This window comes from Eptesicus fuscus, chromosome 13 (assembly GCF_027574615.1).
Source record: "Eptesicus fuscus isolate TK198812 chromosome 13, DD_ASM_mEF_20220401, whole genome shotgun sequence".
In the NCBI taxonomy this organism is placed as follows: domain Eukaryota; kingdom Metazoa; phylum Chordata; class Mammalia; order Chiroptera; family Vespertilionidae; genus Eptesicus; species Eptesicus fuscus.
The window spans coordinates 77599676-77614617 of record NC_072485.1 but is presented as its reverse complement, the minus strand read 5'-3'; the positions used below and the strand labels follow the sequence as shown (position 1 = coordinate 77614617).

Below are 14942 nucleotides of genomic sequence, written 5' to 3'. Positions count from 1 at the left end.
GCATGCAGGAAGCAACCAATAGATATATCTCTCTCATCATTGATGTTTCTCTCCCTCTCCCTCTCCCTTCCTCTCTGAAATAAGTAAAAATATATTTTTAAAAAATATAGCCGTGGACAATGTGGGAGAGTCTATTGCATCTATAATCATGAGTAAACTTAGTCCACGTCCAAGGTCAGAGACATCAGTCATCTGCCCCAAGGGTGTCCGCTCCCCCAAACCCTCGGGGTCGGAGCTGAGTGTAAGGGTTAAGTGTCCACTGTGCAGGGCAGTGAGATCTGGCTGTGCTCCCCTCTCCGTCCTGCGGGATGGGGGACACTGCCGCGCCCCACCCAGCCGCCACGTGACGCCACACCCTGGCAGCAGGCTGGGCCTCTCCCCGGACAGGCCTCAGCCCCCGGTGCAGGGCCCAGCTCCCCACAAACCCGCGCCTCACCTTGTAGTGCGCCAGCTGCAGGGCCAGCTGCACGAACGCGTCCGGGCTGGTGCGGGACTTCTTGATCAGCCCCTTCCCGAAAGTGTCGAATGGAAAGGAGTGGAAGTCCACGTCGTTGGCCAGGAGGTTGGCGCTGCTCAGGGACGTCTCTATCACCTCCTGACACTGGAGGAGGAGGAGGAGGGAAAGGTTTCCCTTGTGGGGGAAGCGCTGACACACGCAGAGGAGGATCCCAGCGCAGCCAACAGAGCGACACAGACGCCACGTTTCCTTGTCGGCTCTTTCCAGAAGGGTTACTATGTGTCTGCCACCTGCACCCGCCCTCCTCGAGGCGCCGCGGGGCCCCCGCAGGCAGAGCACGGGTGGGACACGGGACTTCCTGGCTCCCAGTCGGACCCCAAAGGGCACTCCCAGCAGCCGCGGTGCGCTTTGGAAAACCCATTATTCTACAGCGGTGGTCGAGGACCCATTTTAAAAAATAAATGGACTGTGGTCCAACCCTACCATGGAATGAGCTTTCAGGCTGTGAAGTAATGTGAGGAGCCTTAACTGCAGCCTCTGGGTGGGCAAGGCCCGTCTGAGGCGCCGGGCGCCGTGCTCCCAGCAGTGACGGTCGGGAAAGGGCAGCGGAAGGGGACGCAGGGCGAGAAAGGGGGCTGGGGAAGTCTCAGCACCGGGCCCTTTGCTTTCTACATCGGACACTACTTCCAGCCCCAATGGATTCAACTCTTACAACGAAATGAAAAACGCGGTGCAGCCCTGGCCGGGTGGGGTTGGAGCACCGTCCCACGCACGGAAAGGCCCCGGGTTCGATTCCCGGTCAGGGCACCTATCTCCGATTCCGGTTCAGACTCCGGTTGGGGCATATGGGAATCAACTGACGGATGTTTCTCTCTCACGTCCATGTTTCCCTCTCTCTCTTTATTCTCTGTCTCCCTTCCTCTATCTGAAATCGATGAGCATGTCCTCAGGTGAGGATTAAAATAAACATTTAAGCCCGGTGTATGCTGAGGTCTGCAAGGGTACCTTAGGGGTATTTCTAATAACAGTTTGCAGCCAGGGGATTTTAAACGTGCATTGCTGAAAACTGCTCCTTTCATTAAATGAGAAATAAATGTTTTTAAAAATAAAAATAATTACTTCTTGGGCCCCAGGAATTCCTGCTTGGATCAGACAAGCCAGGGTTTGGCATTCCCAGCCCTGAAATTCCTCCCAAAAAAACCTGTACTGAACGGACGGCATCTGAGAATCGTGAGGAGAAACAAACGTGATACACGAGTGACTCAGAGCATTTCAGCTGTAAAAGGAAGCGGTTCTGCTTGTCCCGTTTTCACTGCGTCGTGCGGCCGAGTCTGAGCTGGAACGCTCCCTGACCATCTTAGCTGAAAGCTCTACACGGAAGAGGAAGCATTCACTGGGGTTTCTAAGGCAACAGGAGCTGGAGCCGCTCCACGGCCTCAGCAAAACTGCGAGGCGGACGAATTTCGGTCTCCGTGGCCTTCCCCTGAGCTGCGAGCACAGAGCCCGCCACGGGGACCAGCGCCTGTGACAGGCCCACTCACCTCCTCCGGGATGTCCCACTGCAGCCGGGTGGGGGGTGGGATACTCGGGTTCGTGTCCCCTTTACAGTGCCCATCCTCCAGGTAGCCCAGCTGGAAGCTGTCGGTGGCCAAGACGTACTGTCGGGGGAAAGACACACGTGGACGTCAGAGAAGATGATACAGTTCACAGTGTTAGGGAACACGTGTTTGTCCCACCTGGCCAGGGTGCTCAGTGGTTAGAGTGCCCACCAGAACACGCAAGGGTAGAGGGTGTGACTCCTGGTCAAGGGCACATACAGGAGGCAACCAGTTGGTGTGTCTCTCTCACATTGATGTTTCTCTCTGCCCCCTTCCTTACACCCTCTCTGAAGAGCAATGGAAAAAATATCCCCAGGTGAGGATTAAGGAAACAGACGAAAAGAAAAAAAAAAAACAAAAAAAAACACGTGTTTGTCCCCCAAAGTAGACAAGTCCTTGTTCTTTATAGAGATACTAGAGGCCCGGTGCACGAAATTCCTGCATGGGTAGGGTCCCTAGGCCTGGCCGGCAATCAGGGTCGACTGGGGCCTTCCTTTGTTCTGTGCCACCCCCTGGTGGTCAGCACACGTTATAGCAAGCGATCGAACTCCCAGTCTCCCAGTCGAACTCCCAAGGGGACACTTTGCATATTAGCCTTTTATATATATAGAAGATTTTGCTAAGACTTCCCAGCAGCTTCTGAGGGAGGGCGCATGCTTACAGCATGCTGAGTCCTCAGTGCGGCCAGGATAAGATATGCACAGGCAAGATGGCATCCATCTCCACTTCAGAGCAGAGAAGAGAGCCCCAGAGAGGCCCACCCACCCCAGGACTGGATGCAGGAGACACGTGAGGCCGTCACTCACAGGGGGCTGCTCGGAGCCGTCTCTGCGTCCGGCTGCGGGCCAGTGTTCTCTGGAGTCACCCCGCTGAGCATTCATGTCTAGACCGAGCGGTCTTTTGTGTAAGTGAGGAAATGGCTCAGAGAGCAGGGGAAGCCACGTTTCAGAGCTGACCCTCCTCAGGGGCGGGACCTGAGGGCAGCGGCGAACACCCCCTTTCCACAATTCCTCCCTCGGTGTTTACCGCGCACCTTCTATGGGGCACTCATGACAGAACGGTCAACAAAACAGACAAGGATGGCTGCCCTCCCTCCCGTGAATACGGCCACAGGACCCAGCAAGTCCAATCCTAGGTTTACACTCAAGAGAAATGAAAACACATGTTCACATAAAACCTGTGCACACATGTTCATGGGAACACTGCTCACAGCTGTCAGAATGTGGAAACAACCCAAATGCCCATCCAGTGATAAACTGGATAAAGTGTGGTCTGTCCGTACAGAGGAACACTACGCAGCCATGAAAAGGGGCGAAGCACTGACGCGTGCTAACGCATAGGCAGACCCTGTAAACACACGCGGTGAAGAAGCCAGGCACAAAAGACCACACTGTACGATCTCATTTCCATGGAACGGCCAGAACCGGCAAACCCAGAGGCACAAAGCAGGTTAACAGGTTGCCAGGGGCTGGGGCAAGGGCAGATGGGGAGATTCTTCGGGGGGTGATGGAAATGACCTGGGATTCGATAGTGCTGATGGTTTGCACAACCCCCTTCTGTATATTTGCAAAACCCACTAAATTGTACCATTTTAAGAGGGGGGATTTTATGGTCTGTGAATTTTCTCTCACTAAAAAAATAACAATTAAAAAAAAAATGGAATCCCTACGCTCAGGGGCTTCCATTCCAGTGGGGGAGGCAGATGGTGACCCTGTCAGATGGTGAGGGGAATGAGGGCTCCGGGAAGGGGGGGCGTGGGGGGCCCGCATACACGTGTGGCGAGTGCCACGCAGACTGAGCAGCGAAGGAGACAGGATCCTTGCATCTGAGCTGGAGGGCATCCGAACCGGAGTCCAGCACATTTCAACATCAAAAACCCACGGAGAGCAAATGGGGTTCAACTCTGGCCTTTGACTGGATTTGTTTCTCACTGTCACACATCGCTGATGGGCCGCCACAACGGTCCGTTCCCGTCGGTCCCGTGGGGAGCACCCGGGCTCCCGTCCGGTTCCTGGACTCACAGGCCATTCTGTCCGCTGAGCAGGGACAGTTAACTATGCTACCTGGTCCAAGACCAAATCCCTGTACCTTATCTTATCCGGATATCTGAAAAATAAAATAGCCGAAACCGGTTGGCTCAGTGGATAGAGCGTCGGCCTGCGGACTCAAGGGTCCCAGGTTGGATTCCGGTCAAGGGCATGTACCTTGGTTGCCAGTAGGGGGTGTGCAAGAGGCAGCTGATCGATGTTTCTCTCTCATCAATGTTTCTAACTCTCTATCCCTCTCTCTTCCTCTCTGTAAAAAAAAAATAAAATATATTTTTTAAAAAAGAAAAAGAAAATAAACCTCAGCTGCCAGCAAGCGTGGCTCGGTGGTTGAGCGTCTCCTTATGAACCAGGAGGTCACAGTTTGATGCCCAGTCAGGGCACATGCCCGGGTTGTGGGCTGGATCCCAAGGAGGGGGCAGCCAATCTCTGATTCTCTCCACGTTGGTGTTTCTCTCTCTCTCTCCCTCTCCCTTCCTCTCTGTGAAATCAATAAAAACATATAAAAAAACCAGCCAGACAAATCCCACACGACATCCATGCCAGGGCGTGGGTTTCCAACAGCAGCCGCCTCGCTCAGGTCACCCCCGCGGCACTCACCTCCCAGAGGTGCCCCACGATGGGCGCGTCGGCCCAGGAGTGCTCGGCGTTCATGCCAATCTTCCCGTTTTTGAAGACAATAAACGTGAAGGACTTGTCAAACCACCTGCGGGAGACAGAGGTGTTTCTGGAACCTCAACGTCGAGAGACACGACGATACACAGAAACGGACACGGCTTCCTTCTGGGGGGGGGTCCTGCCCGCGCCCCGGCCCGGACAGTTCCCCGAGGCCGCGGGCCGCTGTGCAGCGGACACAGGCTCACACGGGACGCGAGGTCCTGCACGCTTCCCTCGACACACAGGTAAGACTCGAGGACAAGCTGTTATAGCAGCAAGGACACAGGCGCCGACTCCGGAGAGCTGGGAGGCTCCCGCGCCTGCACCCCACCTGCGGGCAGGCGGGCCTCGCTCTACAGGTGAGGAAAGGCGGTCTGGGGGTGGGACTGCCTCAGAGCCGTCTCAGGCCCAGAGCCGCCCGCCACCTTCCCCGCCTGGGGAGCCGGCCGCCGCGCCTCACTAGCATCCGCAAAGGGAGGCGGGCGTGCACAGAGGGGAAGACTCTCAAACCCGCTGCCTCAGCTGTGCGTGCGTGCGTGCGTGCGTGCGTGCGTGTGTGTGTGTGTGTGTGTGTGTGAAGACAGACGGACGAGAGACAGACAAGTCTGGGTGGAGAGGAAGTTAGAAGCCATGTTTTAACCTAGCCTCATTCCTCCAGGGTCCCGATGCTCGAGGCGGGGTTGGCCACACACCTGCCCTCCATGGTCACGGGCAGAGGCCGCGCTCCCAGGGCAAGGACGCTACCTGTCGAAGCAGCGGCCGTGGAGCAGGGACTTGGCGTAGCTGTCCAGGGACGCGCCGGGGTCCTCCTTCCGGTAGCCCTGCTCGGTGTCGTCCAGCGTCACGAAGAAGGCCGCCTTCTCCACGGCGTCCAGCGACTGCTTGTTCTTCCCACGCGCGAAGTGGGCCTGGCGGCACCGGGCCCAGGGCACCCTGCGGGGAGGGCGCGTGAGGGCGCGTGAGGCCGGCCGCGACAGGGCGACCCCGCGACCCTGCCTCCCACGGGATGTTGGTCATGACATCGTTTTCCATAGTTTCCACGGGTTTTAGAAACTTAAGGAAAAGCACACGTTCTATGGCCGTCCCAAGTTCTGGCAGCTGGGGGGGGGGGGAGGGGGGGGGCCTGTGGCCAGAGCGTGGGAATGGCCCCCTGCCAGGCTCCCGGGGACGGCCCCCTGGTCGACACCGCCCACCCCTCCTCCAGATGAGGAAACCAAGGCCCAGGGGGAAGTCACGGCTGCTGTGTGGCAGGGAGGGGTTCACACCCAGGCCAGCCTGCCTGAGCCCACGCTCCTGTGACATCCCGCGATGAGGGACACCTGGGAGCCATACCCGAGGATTCTTTTCTGTCCCACCTCACGTGGGACCGGCAGCCCTGATGGGACACCTGGCGCGGCTTCCTCGGACAGCCCCTGGCCCCTCAGTGCCTCCCCAGGCCTTGGGCCCCTGCCCACTTCCAGGCCCTGGTCATCCGGCCCATCTCCCACCCTCTTCTCCGCCCGAGCGCTTGGCCGAGGTGCCCGTGGTGCCAAAAGGCCCATAAACACGACAGGTCCTGACACCCACCGGCCCCAGCCGCTGTCCTCCGAGCCAGGAGACCAGAGGTGACGAGCACCAGGATGCACTTGGCGTCTGGGCACAGGGTGGGGTGGCGGGGAGGGACAGTGCCCCGTGCAGGAAGCTCAGGCTGGGAGCTCACTCACCGAATCCCGAGGGGCGAGTGGTCCCGGGTGCCACTCCTCCACAGCACCGTCACCCACACCACCTCCACCCAATCCCCCCGGTCTCCAGGTTCAATCAGCACTCGGGACGGGGGGCTCGGTCCCCCAGACATTCCCCCTACTGATCCTTCTGCCGAGTCCATGCCCCAGGATAGCGGAATTCTCCCAGCTTCTCGGACAAGCCTCCCCCTGCCGTGTCCCATCCTCACATATGAGGACCCCTGCCCCCCTTCCAGGCCCCAGGACCAGAACAATCTCATAAATCTGCTCGACGCACTCCAGCCGAAAGTGGTCCCTTCAACGCCACCCAGCACAGGCTCAAGCCCCAATGCGGTCGGGCACGCGGGACCATCCCGCCTCAAGCTCCAGCATCCCGGATGCGGCCCGTAGTTCCAGGGCGCTCCTGGCCGTCCCCACCCCCGCGCGCCCTCGTCCTCAGGCAAGCAAGGCCGCTAGGTGATCTGTGGACAAGGCAGGGAAGTAACCCTGGCACAGGCCTTGGTTTAAACTCTTCTGTTTCCTAAATCAAATGCGGGGCAGCTCGTGAAAAAGCCTAACTCCTGACTCCTCTCTGTCGCGTGCCCTGGCACCTGTGCGCACGCCTGCCCGTCACACAGAGGCGGCCAAGGTGACTCAAGGCCGGGGGCGGGACCTGCCGCCCCAACGAGGGCTCTAGTCCCACTGGTGCCCCCGCAGGCCAGGCTGTGGGCACACACTCCCTGCCAGGGGGCCCTGGGGCAGAGAGCCCAGCGAGCGGCGCCCTCACACCCCGGAGGCGGCCGCTGTCCACCGGCACACACCTTTCTCCCGCAGTGAGGGCCGCCAGCTTGGCCTCCCCGGCCTGAGGCTCCGACGGGTCGTCCAGGATCCGCTGCATCTGCTGCTCGAGCTCGCGGGGCCGCAGCAGCCGGCCGTCGTGGTACAGCCAGACCTTGAAGTAGCGGCCCTTGTGGAACACGACGATGTGCCTGCTGTCCCTGACGTGCTGGATGGTGTCTGGGCAGGTGCGGGCAAGACAGAACCCCCACAGGTTAGAGAAGGGGGACGGGCACCGCCACACCCCGCCGGCTCCGCGGCCGCTCCTCCTGTCTGCGGGGGGGCGGGGGGCGGTTAAGTACAGGTTCAGAGCTGAGGCTCCGGAGTCAGACAGGCCTGACGCGAGGCTCTGCTCCGCCATCGCGAGACGCATCGGCTCGGGCCACTGACAGAACCCTCCCGGGGCCTCCACTGTCTCATCGGGAGAACGAGCCAGCAGGGTGTCCCTCACCCAGACGCGCAGGAACGGAGCGAGGGCCTAGTGCCTGGTCTCAGAGGAAGAGCTCTCGGCCTTGAGCATGTCAGCTGTGGGCTTACCCAAATAGGGAAGGAAGGAAGAAAACCCTCACTGCTTACAGATGACCTGCTATTGGATTCAGAAACCTGACGGCTGCACCAAAAAACTGTTAGAACTAATGAATTCGGCACAGCCCTGGCCGGTGGCTCAGCAGTGGTCGGCAAACTCATTAGTCAACAGAGCCACGATTGAAATTTCCTTTGAGAGCCAAAGTTTTTAAACTTAAACTTCATCTAACGCCACTTCTTCAAAATAGATTCGCCCAGGCCGTGGTATTTTGTGGAAGAGCCACACTCAAGGGGCCAAAGAGCCGCATGTGGCTCACGAGCCGCAGTTTGCCGACCACGGGGTGAGAGCATTGTCCCCATACACCAAGGCTCCAGGTTTAATCCATGGTCAGGGCACATACAAGAATCAACCCATGAATGAATGAATAAATAAGTGGAACAACAAAAATTGATGTCTTTCTCTCCTTTTCTCCCTTCCACTCTCTCTCTAAAAATTTTATTTAAAAAATTCATATAAAATTGCAGGATACAAAAGTCAGTTGCATTTCTATCCTTTATAACAAAAGGGTAATATGCAAATTGACTGAATGGCAGAATGACCAGAATGCCCATGGCCCCTGGCCCTGGCCAGCCCTGTCCCCCACCGGGCACCCCCATCCCAGCCAGCCCACTCCCGATGGCCCCTATCAGGGGTGGGCCAGCTGGACCCCACCAGTGCACAAATTTGTGCACCGGGCCTCTAGTATACTAATAATGAACTACCAAAAGAAGAAATTCAGAAAAAAATCCCGCCCTAGCCAGCCTGGCTCAGTGGATAGAGTGTCGGCCTGCGGACTGAAGGGTCCGGGGTACGATCTGGCCAAGGGCACATGCCCAGGCTATGGGCTCGATCCCCAGTAGGGGACGTGCTGGAGGCAGCCGATCAATGGTTCTCTCTCATTGATGCTTCTCTCTCTCTCTCCCTCTCCCTTCCTCTCTGAAATCAATTAAAAAAAAAAACATTAAAAAAAATCCCATTTATAACTGCACCAAAAACGATAAAATACCAAGGAATAAATTTCACCGGGAGGCGAAAGGTCTAAGACCCGCGGCGGCGCACTCACCCGTCTCCTCCCCTGGGATCCTGGACGTGTTGAACATCCGCTCCCACTGCGCGGAGCAGAGCGGGACTGTGGAGCCCAGAAGGAGAATCTGCAACAGAAACACGTGCCAAACGGGGACATCCCGCGGAGGACAGAGGAGCCAATGAAGAGCCCACGCGCAGGGCCGGCTTAGTGCTCTGTGCGGGGGGCGTGGTCTGGCTCCCTCTTCTCCTAACTCCGTGAGGAACAGCCGTTCCTGGGGCGCCCGTTCACCCACCACCCCTTAAGTGACACACTGGCCGGTCGTGTACAAACTGACACTTCAACCAAAGGGTATTTACGAAAGCCATGTCTTATTCCTGAGTGGGTCACCAGCTAAACTGTTTTCCTTCGAAAGCACACAAGAGGGAGGGGGCTGGGGGAAGGCAGGGTTGAGCAAAAAAGAAAAAAAGAGAGAGACTCACGGACATGGTCAAGAGCGTGGTGATTTCAGGGGTGGGAAGGGATGGGTGGAGGTGGAAGAAGGCACAGAGGGGATACACGGTGATGGAATAAATAAAATAAAATTTAAATAAACAAAATATTTCCTTTGTATTAAAAAAAAAAAGTGAACAAGAGTTTCTTCAAGGGGCAAATGACAGAAGTACATCCGACGTATCCACCCCCAGAAGTGCACCTGATGCTCCCACTGACATAAAGCGTTGGGGGCGCAAAGCAGCTGGAGCGGCGGTCGCCAACCTTCCGGACCTCACGGACCACCAGTGGTCCACGGACCGCCGCTCGGCGACCGCTGGCCTGGAGTGATGGAAGGCGGACCAGGAGCGACCTGGCGGGCGATGGGTGGGGAGGGGGCGCAGGAAGGGACAGGGGGCAGGGGGCAGGGGGCAGGGTCACAAGCGCCCGGGGAACTCTGGAGGGCTGGCTGTGCTCGCCGTCACGGCCGTGGGTGTGACGAGTGTGCACGCGAGTGTCAGAGCTCACACACGGTGCAGTAAACCAGTTTGCCTCAGCAAAGCTGCAGGAGTGTTTTCGAAAAAGCGGTTTGTTTGCTCACCGGTTTGAGCTCCTCCCGGTCCAGCTTGCGCCTGTACAGCAGGATCGCGTGGATGGCGTTGCCCGCCCTGGCGGCCTGGATGTGCGTGGGCAACACGTACAGCAAATCCTGAAATGGAACGCGTGTCAGCGGGGAGAGGGCTCGCAGGGGCGGACAGGCTGAGGCGAGCGCATGGCGGAGCCGTCGGCGCTGCAATCACACCCCACGTGAGGGAGATCGCGCCTGCTCTGCGAGAAAATAAACTCATCTCTCTTCCTACACTTGGCCAACGGTATTATTATTTCTTTTTAATCCTCACCTGAGAAGGTTTTCATTGATTTTGAGAGAGAGAAAGAGAGAGAGAGAGAAGAGCAGAGAAACATCAATGAGAGAGAAACATCCATCGGTTGCCTCCCAAACATGCCCTGACCAGGAATCGAACCCACAACCTTTTGGTGTACGGGACAACGCTCCAACCAACGGAGCCACCCAGCCAGGGCTTTTTCATGTTTTATAAGAACACAAGCCCCCAAGTAATTCTTGGGCTAGTAACGGTAAGAGTGTATTTTAAAATTAAATTTTAAATGGCTGTCATTCAAACTGATAGAAGGTGACAGTACTTTGTCCCAAACACCCTCACATACAGCACAGAAGGGATACAGACAGAAGGCAGCGGACTGTCGGTCCCCGGGACGGGAGTAACAGGTTCAAGGACCCTTTCCCGCAAGCAGCACCGCGCCCGTGGCTTCTACATCTTGAGACCCGTTTCTAAGGGCCATTTTCCGTGACGGGAAGGGAGGGCGGGGGACACGGGTCCGAGCACACTGGAGAGCGCGACCCCGACACTTAGGAAGCGAAAGAGAAAGAATTGGATTCGCCACGTGTTCAACGACGCCCTGGAACCCCAACTGAGGGGCTGCTAACAGAAGAATGGCATGTGCCGTGTGCCCCACCAGACCAGACACGTGACACGGACACGTGACCAGCCAGGGACTCCACAGCGTCTCCGGAGCAGGACAAAGCGGCCGCCCCTGGGCCCTTCGGAAGGCAGGCGAGGCACGCGCCCTGCTGGGAGGAAGTCCCGCGGCACAAGGGCATGTCTGTGACCCACGTTTCTCCGCAGGCGCCTTGAGGGACCCTGTAAGCACCGTGGATCTCTCGGGGGGGACGCGGGTCCTGGGCGCCCTGGCGGGTGTGAAGCCTTGGGCAGAGGTGGCAGAACAGGAGGGGCCCGGTCAAGCCCTCGAGCTTCCCCAGCAGCCGGCAGGGCCGTCGGCCACCCCCGCCAGGAGGACTCACCATGGCGTAGTAGTTGCTGTTGACCATCAGCGGCCCCCGTCCGCGCAGGTAGATGTATTCCTCCCACCAGTCGCTCACCTGTGGGTGCAAACGGACAAGCTCAACCAGAGGGGCACTGGCCCCTCGGGGCTGGGGGTGTTCGGTGCGAGAAAATGGGGGGTGGAGAGTGGGTTTTTCAAGGTCACGTGTTGAAGTGCTATTCGCAGCCTGGTGTGCAGGGAAGGGTCTAAGTGCACGTTTAAGAATTCAACACCCCGGTGCACCCCGCACCTGCTCCGAAGGGGAACGTGCCCCACCCCTGCCCTGGCCTCTCACTCCCCGCACCACGCCCACGCCTAGCCCCGATGCTGGTTGTGTCTGGGTCACAGCCAACACCTCTCTTCCAGCTGTTCCTCAAAACCTAGACCCCAACCCCACCCGTGTCACCTGCCAAGGTCCCCTCTGGCCACCGCGCACGGGGACACCCGGATGTTCCGGGAACTGATTGGTATTTCTCACATAAGAAATCTAGTTACTTCATTAGAATTCCATCCAGAAAAACCGTGGGCATGCACTTACGTAGTTGGTGGCCCACCAGGATTTTAACTTCAGATACCACTGCAACTTCGGCCCGAGGCTGACGGCAAAATCTTCGGCGAGAGCCGTCATCCGCTTAAAGTCGGCTTCCTTCATGAGGGGCTTCACCGAGTCCAGGTACTGGGGTTAGCGAGGAAAACACAAGCCCGGTTAGCACACAGCTCCCTCCGGGAAAATGTAAACATATCGAAAAGGTGGCCGAGTCTCCCCCCGAGTTGCCAGTCCTCGCACCAGCTGGCTAACTCCAACGCTAAACGATGACCTGGGTGGCTGATAAACAATTACTCCTGCCCATTCTCTGTTGGCCTGCAAGCGCCCAGATCCTGCGTCACCAGAAAACCATCAACGTGACTTCCAGGTGGACCAGCTCAGCGTCTTAAAGGCATTCACAAGGGCATTGCAGGGGTGTCCCTGGCCCTCCCAAGAGCTCCCTTCTCCCTGGGCTGCAGCGTGATGGCACGGGGGCGGGGGGGGGGGGGGGGGGCACCAAGCACGGGCAGTGCTGCCCAGTGCCCCGGACACCAGGACAGAAGGAGGAGCCGGAACAATGACAGGGCACAACTTAAAACAATCAGTCATGCCCCGCTGGGTGGCTCAGTTGGTTGGAGTGCCATCCATACCCCAAAAGGGTCTGGGTTTGATTCCCAGTCAGGGCACATACGTCGGTTGCGGGTTCAATCTGCAGTCCAGGAGCGTACGGGAGACAACAGATCAATGTTTCTCTCTCACATTGATGTTTCTCTCTCTCTCTCTTTCTCCCCCCACCCCCGCATCCTGTCTAAAATAAAAACGTGTCCTCAGGTGAGGATTTAAAAAACAAAACAATTAGTAATGGAATCCAACAAAACCAATGACGTGGACTCTTGGAGTTATAAGATGTGTGAATTATATCTCAACAAAGTTGTTCTAAAAATTTGCCAAGTGGTTTCACTACCATATATGATGCCTTTTATTTAAAAAAACCTAAGCGGAGAGGTGCGGGGGAGAATAAAAACACCTAAGATGTGCTGACAGGAAAAAATATTCCCTGTAACAGCCTCAGCCACTGCTGGGCGCTCACACCCGCAAAGGACAGCGAATTCACGGGCAATCGTCTCTAATGTCATAAACCTCAACCCCTCGGCGACGGGCACTTCCGCGTGGGCATTCTGTGCCCTGAGGCGACACCCACCCTGCTCACGGTGTCCCTCACGGCGGGCACGGGCAGGCGCGGCAGGGACGTCTGGAAGCTGTACAGCATGGGTTTCCGGCCTGAGAAGAGCTTGACCATCCCCTTAAAGAAAAGGTTCATTTTAAAAGCTGAGACAGCCGGACACCAGTTTTCTGTGGTTTGTTTTCCCCGCCTCCATTTTCTGCCCCCGCCCTCGCAGGCCTCAGCGAAGACACAGGTGACCCCAAATGCCCAGGTCCACCGGGTGCTGCGAGATGCCCCACCCCGTCCGGCGCTGTCGGCCCCCGGGCCCCTGGTGGCGCCGTCTGACCGCCTCTGCACGCGGGGAGATCACCCTCCTACTCCTGCGAGGCTCCTGGTCTCCGGATGGGCTCAAGGCTCTGTCCGCAGCGAGAAGGGCCGACCGAGGTGCCTGGGCCTCGCGCCAAGCCGGCAGGGGCAGTGTGGCCCTTTCGGTCATGGTCAAGGCCAGTGGACAGCACGCTTGCCCGCCACCGGCCTTGCTTGAGGCCGCAGTGATCTAAACCTGGTCATGTCACGCCGACCAGACCTCACAGGAGTGTCCAGGGCTCACGGGGCGGGGGGAGGGGGGATGAGGGGCATGATTCTTGACCCAGCTGGGCATCGGCCATCCGGGGAGCCTCATGGAACTTGTTTTGTCAAGTGTGGGCATCCCCTCTGGTGTTAAACTCTGTGCTTCTCCGAGAATTAGAAAACGGAATGAAGCAGTAACAGAACTCGGTTTGGGAAAGAGCGGTGGGGTGGGGGTGGGGCGGGCTGTGCAGTGAGCTCACTAGCAGCCCCGGGGGCAGCGGCCATCAGCCCGCAGACAGAGCCAGCAGCGGCTGGCAGCGGTACAGACAGCCACGCACACGGCAGATGCCCCACTCGCGGGCCAAGGGTGAGAGAGCAGGTGGAAATGACTAGAAGCTCAGGGTGTGAGTCAGAGAGGCCTGGTCAGCGGGGAAGCCACTCAGCCGTGACCTCAAGTGAGAAAAGCTACAAAAAAGTGACCCTTTTATTTCATGGACGACCCGGAGGACCCACCTAGCGGACAAACATAAAATGCTCAGAACTCACATCCTTTAGCCCCAAACTTATGAGTCACAATGAATCCATCCTCCCCGGCAATTAGAGCGACTCCCAAGACACCAAGGGTCAAAGGGAGAGCAGGCCCTGTGAGGATCGTTCTTTGAAAAGTAAAAGCTGCCCTGGCCAGTTGGGCTCCGTGGATAGAGCGTCAGCCTGTGAACTGAAGGGTCCTGGGTTCAATTCCGGTCAAGGGCACATGCCTAGTCTGTGGGCTCGGTCCCCAGTGTGGGGCGTGCAGGAGGCAGCCGATTAATGATTCTCTCTCATCATTGATGTTTCTATCTCTCTATCCCTCTCTCCCTTCCTCTCTGAAATAAATAAAAATATATTTAAAAAAAATAAAATTTCAGCTGGTTTAAAAAATAATAATAAAATAAAAAGTAAAAGCTCGCTCTAACTGGTTTGGCTCAGTAGATAGAGCATCAGCCTGTGGACTGAAGGGTCCCGGGTTCGATTCTGGTCAAGGGCCCATGCCCAGGTTGGGGGCTCGATCCCCACTGGGGGCCGTGCAGGAAGCAGCCAATCGAGGATTCTCTCTCAACATTGATTCTGTCTCCCTCTCCCTCTCCCTTCCTCTCTGGAATCAATAAAAATACTCTTAAAAGAAAAAGTAAAAGCTCCGTGAGACAAGCCAAGCACAGAAGGACCCGTGCCGGGGACTCACCGACCTGTGGGACCTAAAACAGTCCAAGTGACAGATCAGCCCGGACGGGCCTGCCGGGGTGGGGGACAAAGGCGCGATGGGTAAGGGGTACAACGTTCCAGCTCCCTGAAATAAATGCATTCCGGAAACTTCCTGCACAACACGGGCCCTCAGGCTAAAGGAGAAAGGGGGGACCTGAGGAAACTTCGGGGGGATGCCAAGTTTGT

At 57.4% G+C, this 14942-nt stretch overlaps 1 protein-coding gene across 1 annotated transcript in view; it reads right to left on the bottom strand.

Moving 5' to 3' along the window:
* The window catches only part of CPT1A (carnitine palmitoyltransferase 1A), a 43265-nt gene that overhangs the window by 8843 nt on the left and 19480 nt on the right, over positions 1–14942 (bottom strand). Inside the window, exons 5-14 of the mRNA XM_054724724.1 lie at positions 12981–13082; positions 11792–11929; positions 11234–11311; positions 9956–10063; positions 8923–9010; positions 7279–7474; positions 5502–5690; positions 4701–4806; positions 1999–2115; positions 437–601 (exon numbers count right to left, since the gene is read on the bottom strand). Of these exons, the coding sequence (XP_054580699.1) occupies positions 437–601; positions 1999–2115; positions 4701–4806; positions 5502–5690; positions 7279–7474; positions 8923–9010; positions 9956–10063; positions 11234–11311; positions 11792–11929; positions 12981–13082 (1287 nt within the window). The remainder of the gene's footprint in view (positions 1–436; positions 602–1998; positions 2116–4700; positions 4807–5501; positions 5691–7278; positions 7475–8922; positions 9011–9955; positions 10064–11233; positions 11312–11791; positions 11930–12980; positions 13083–14942) is intronic.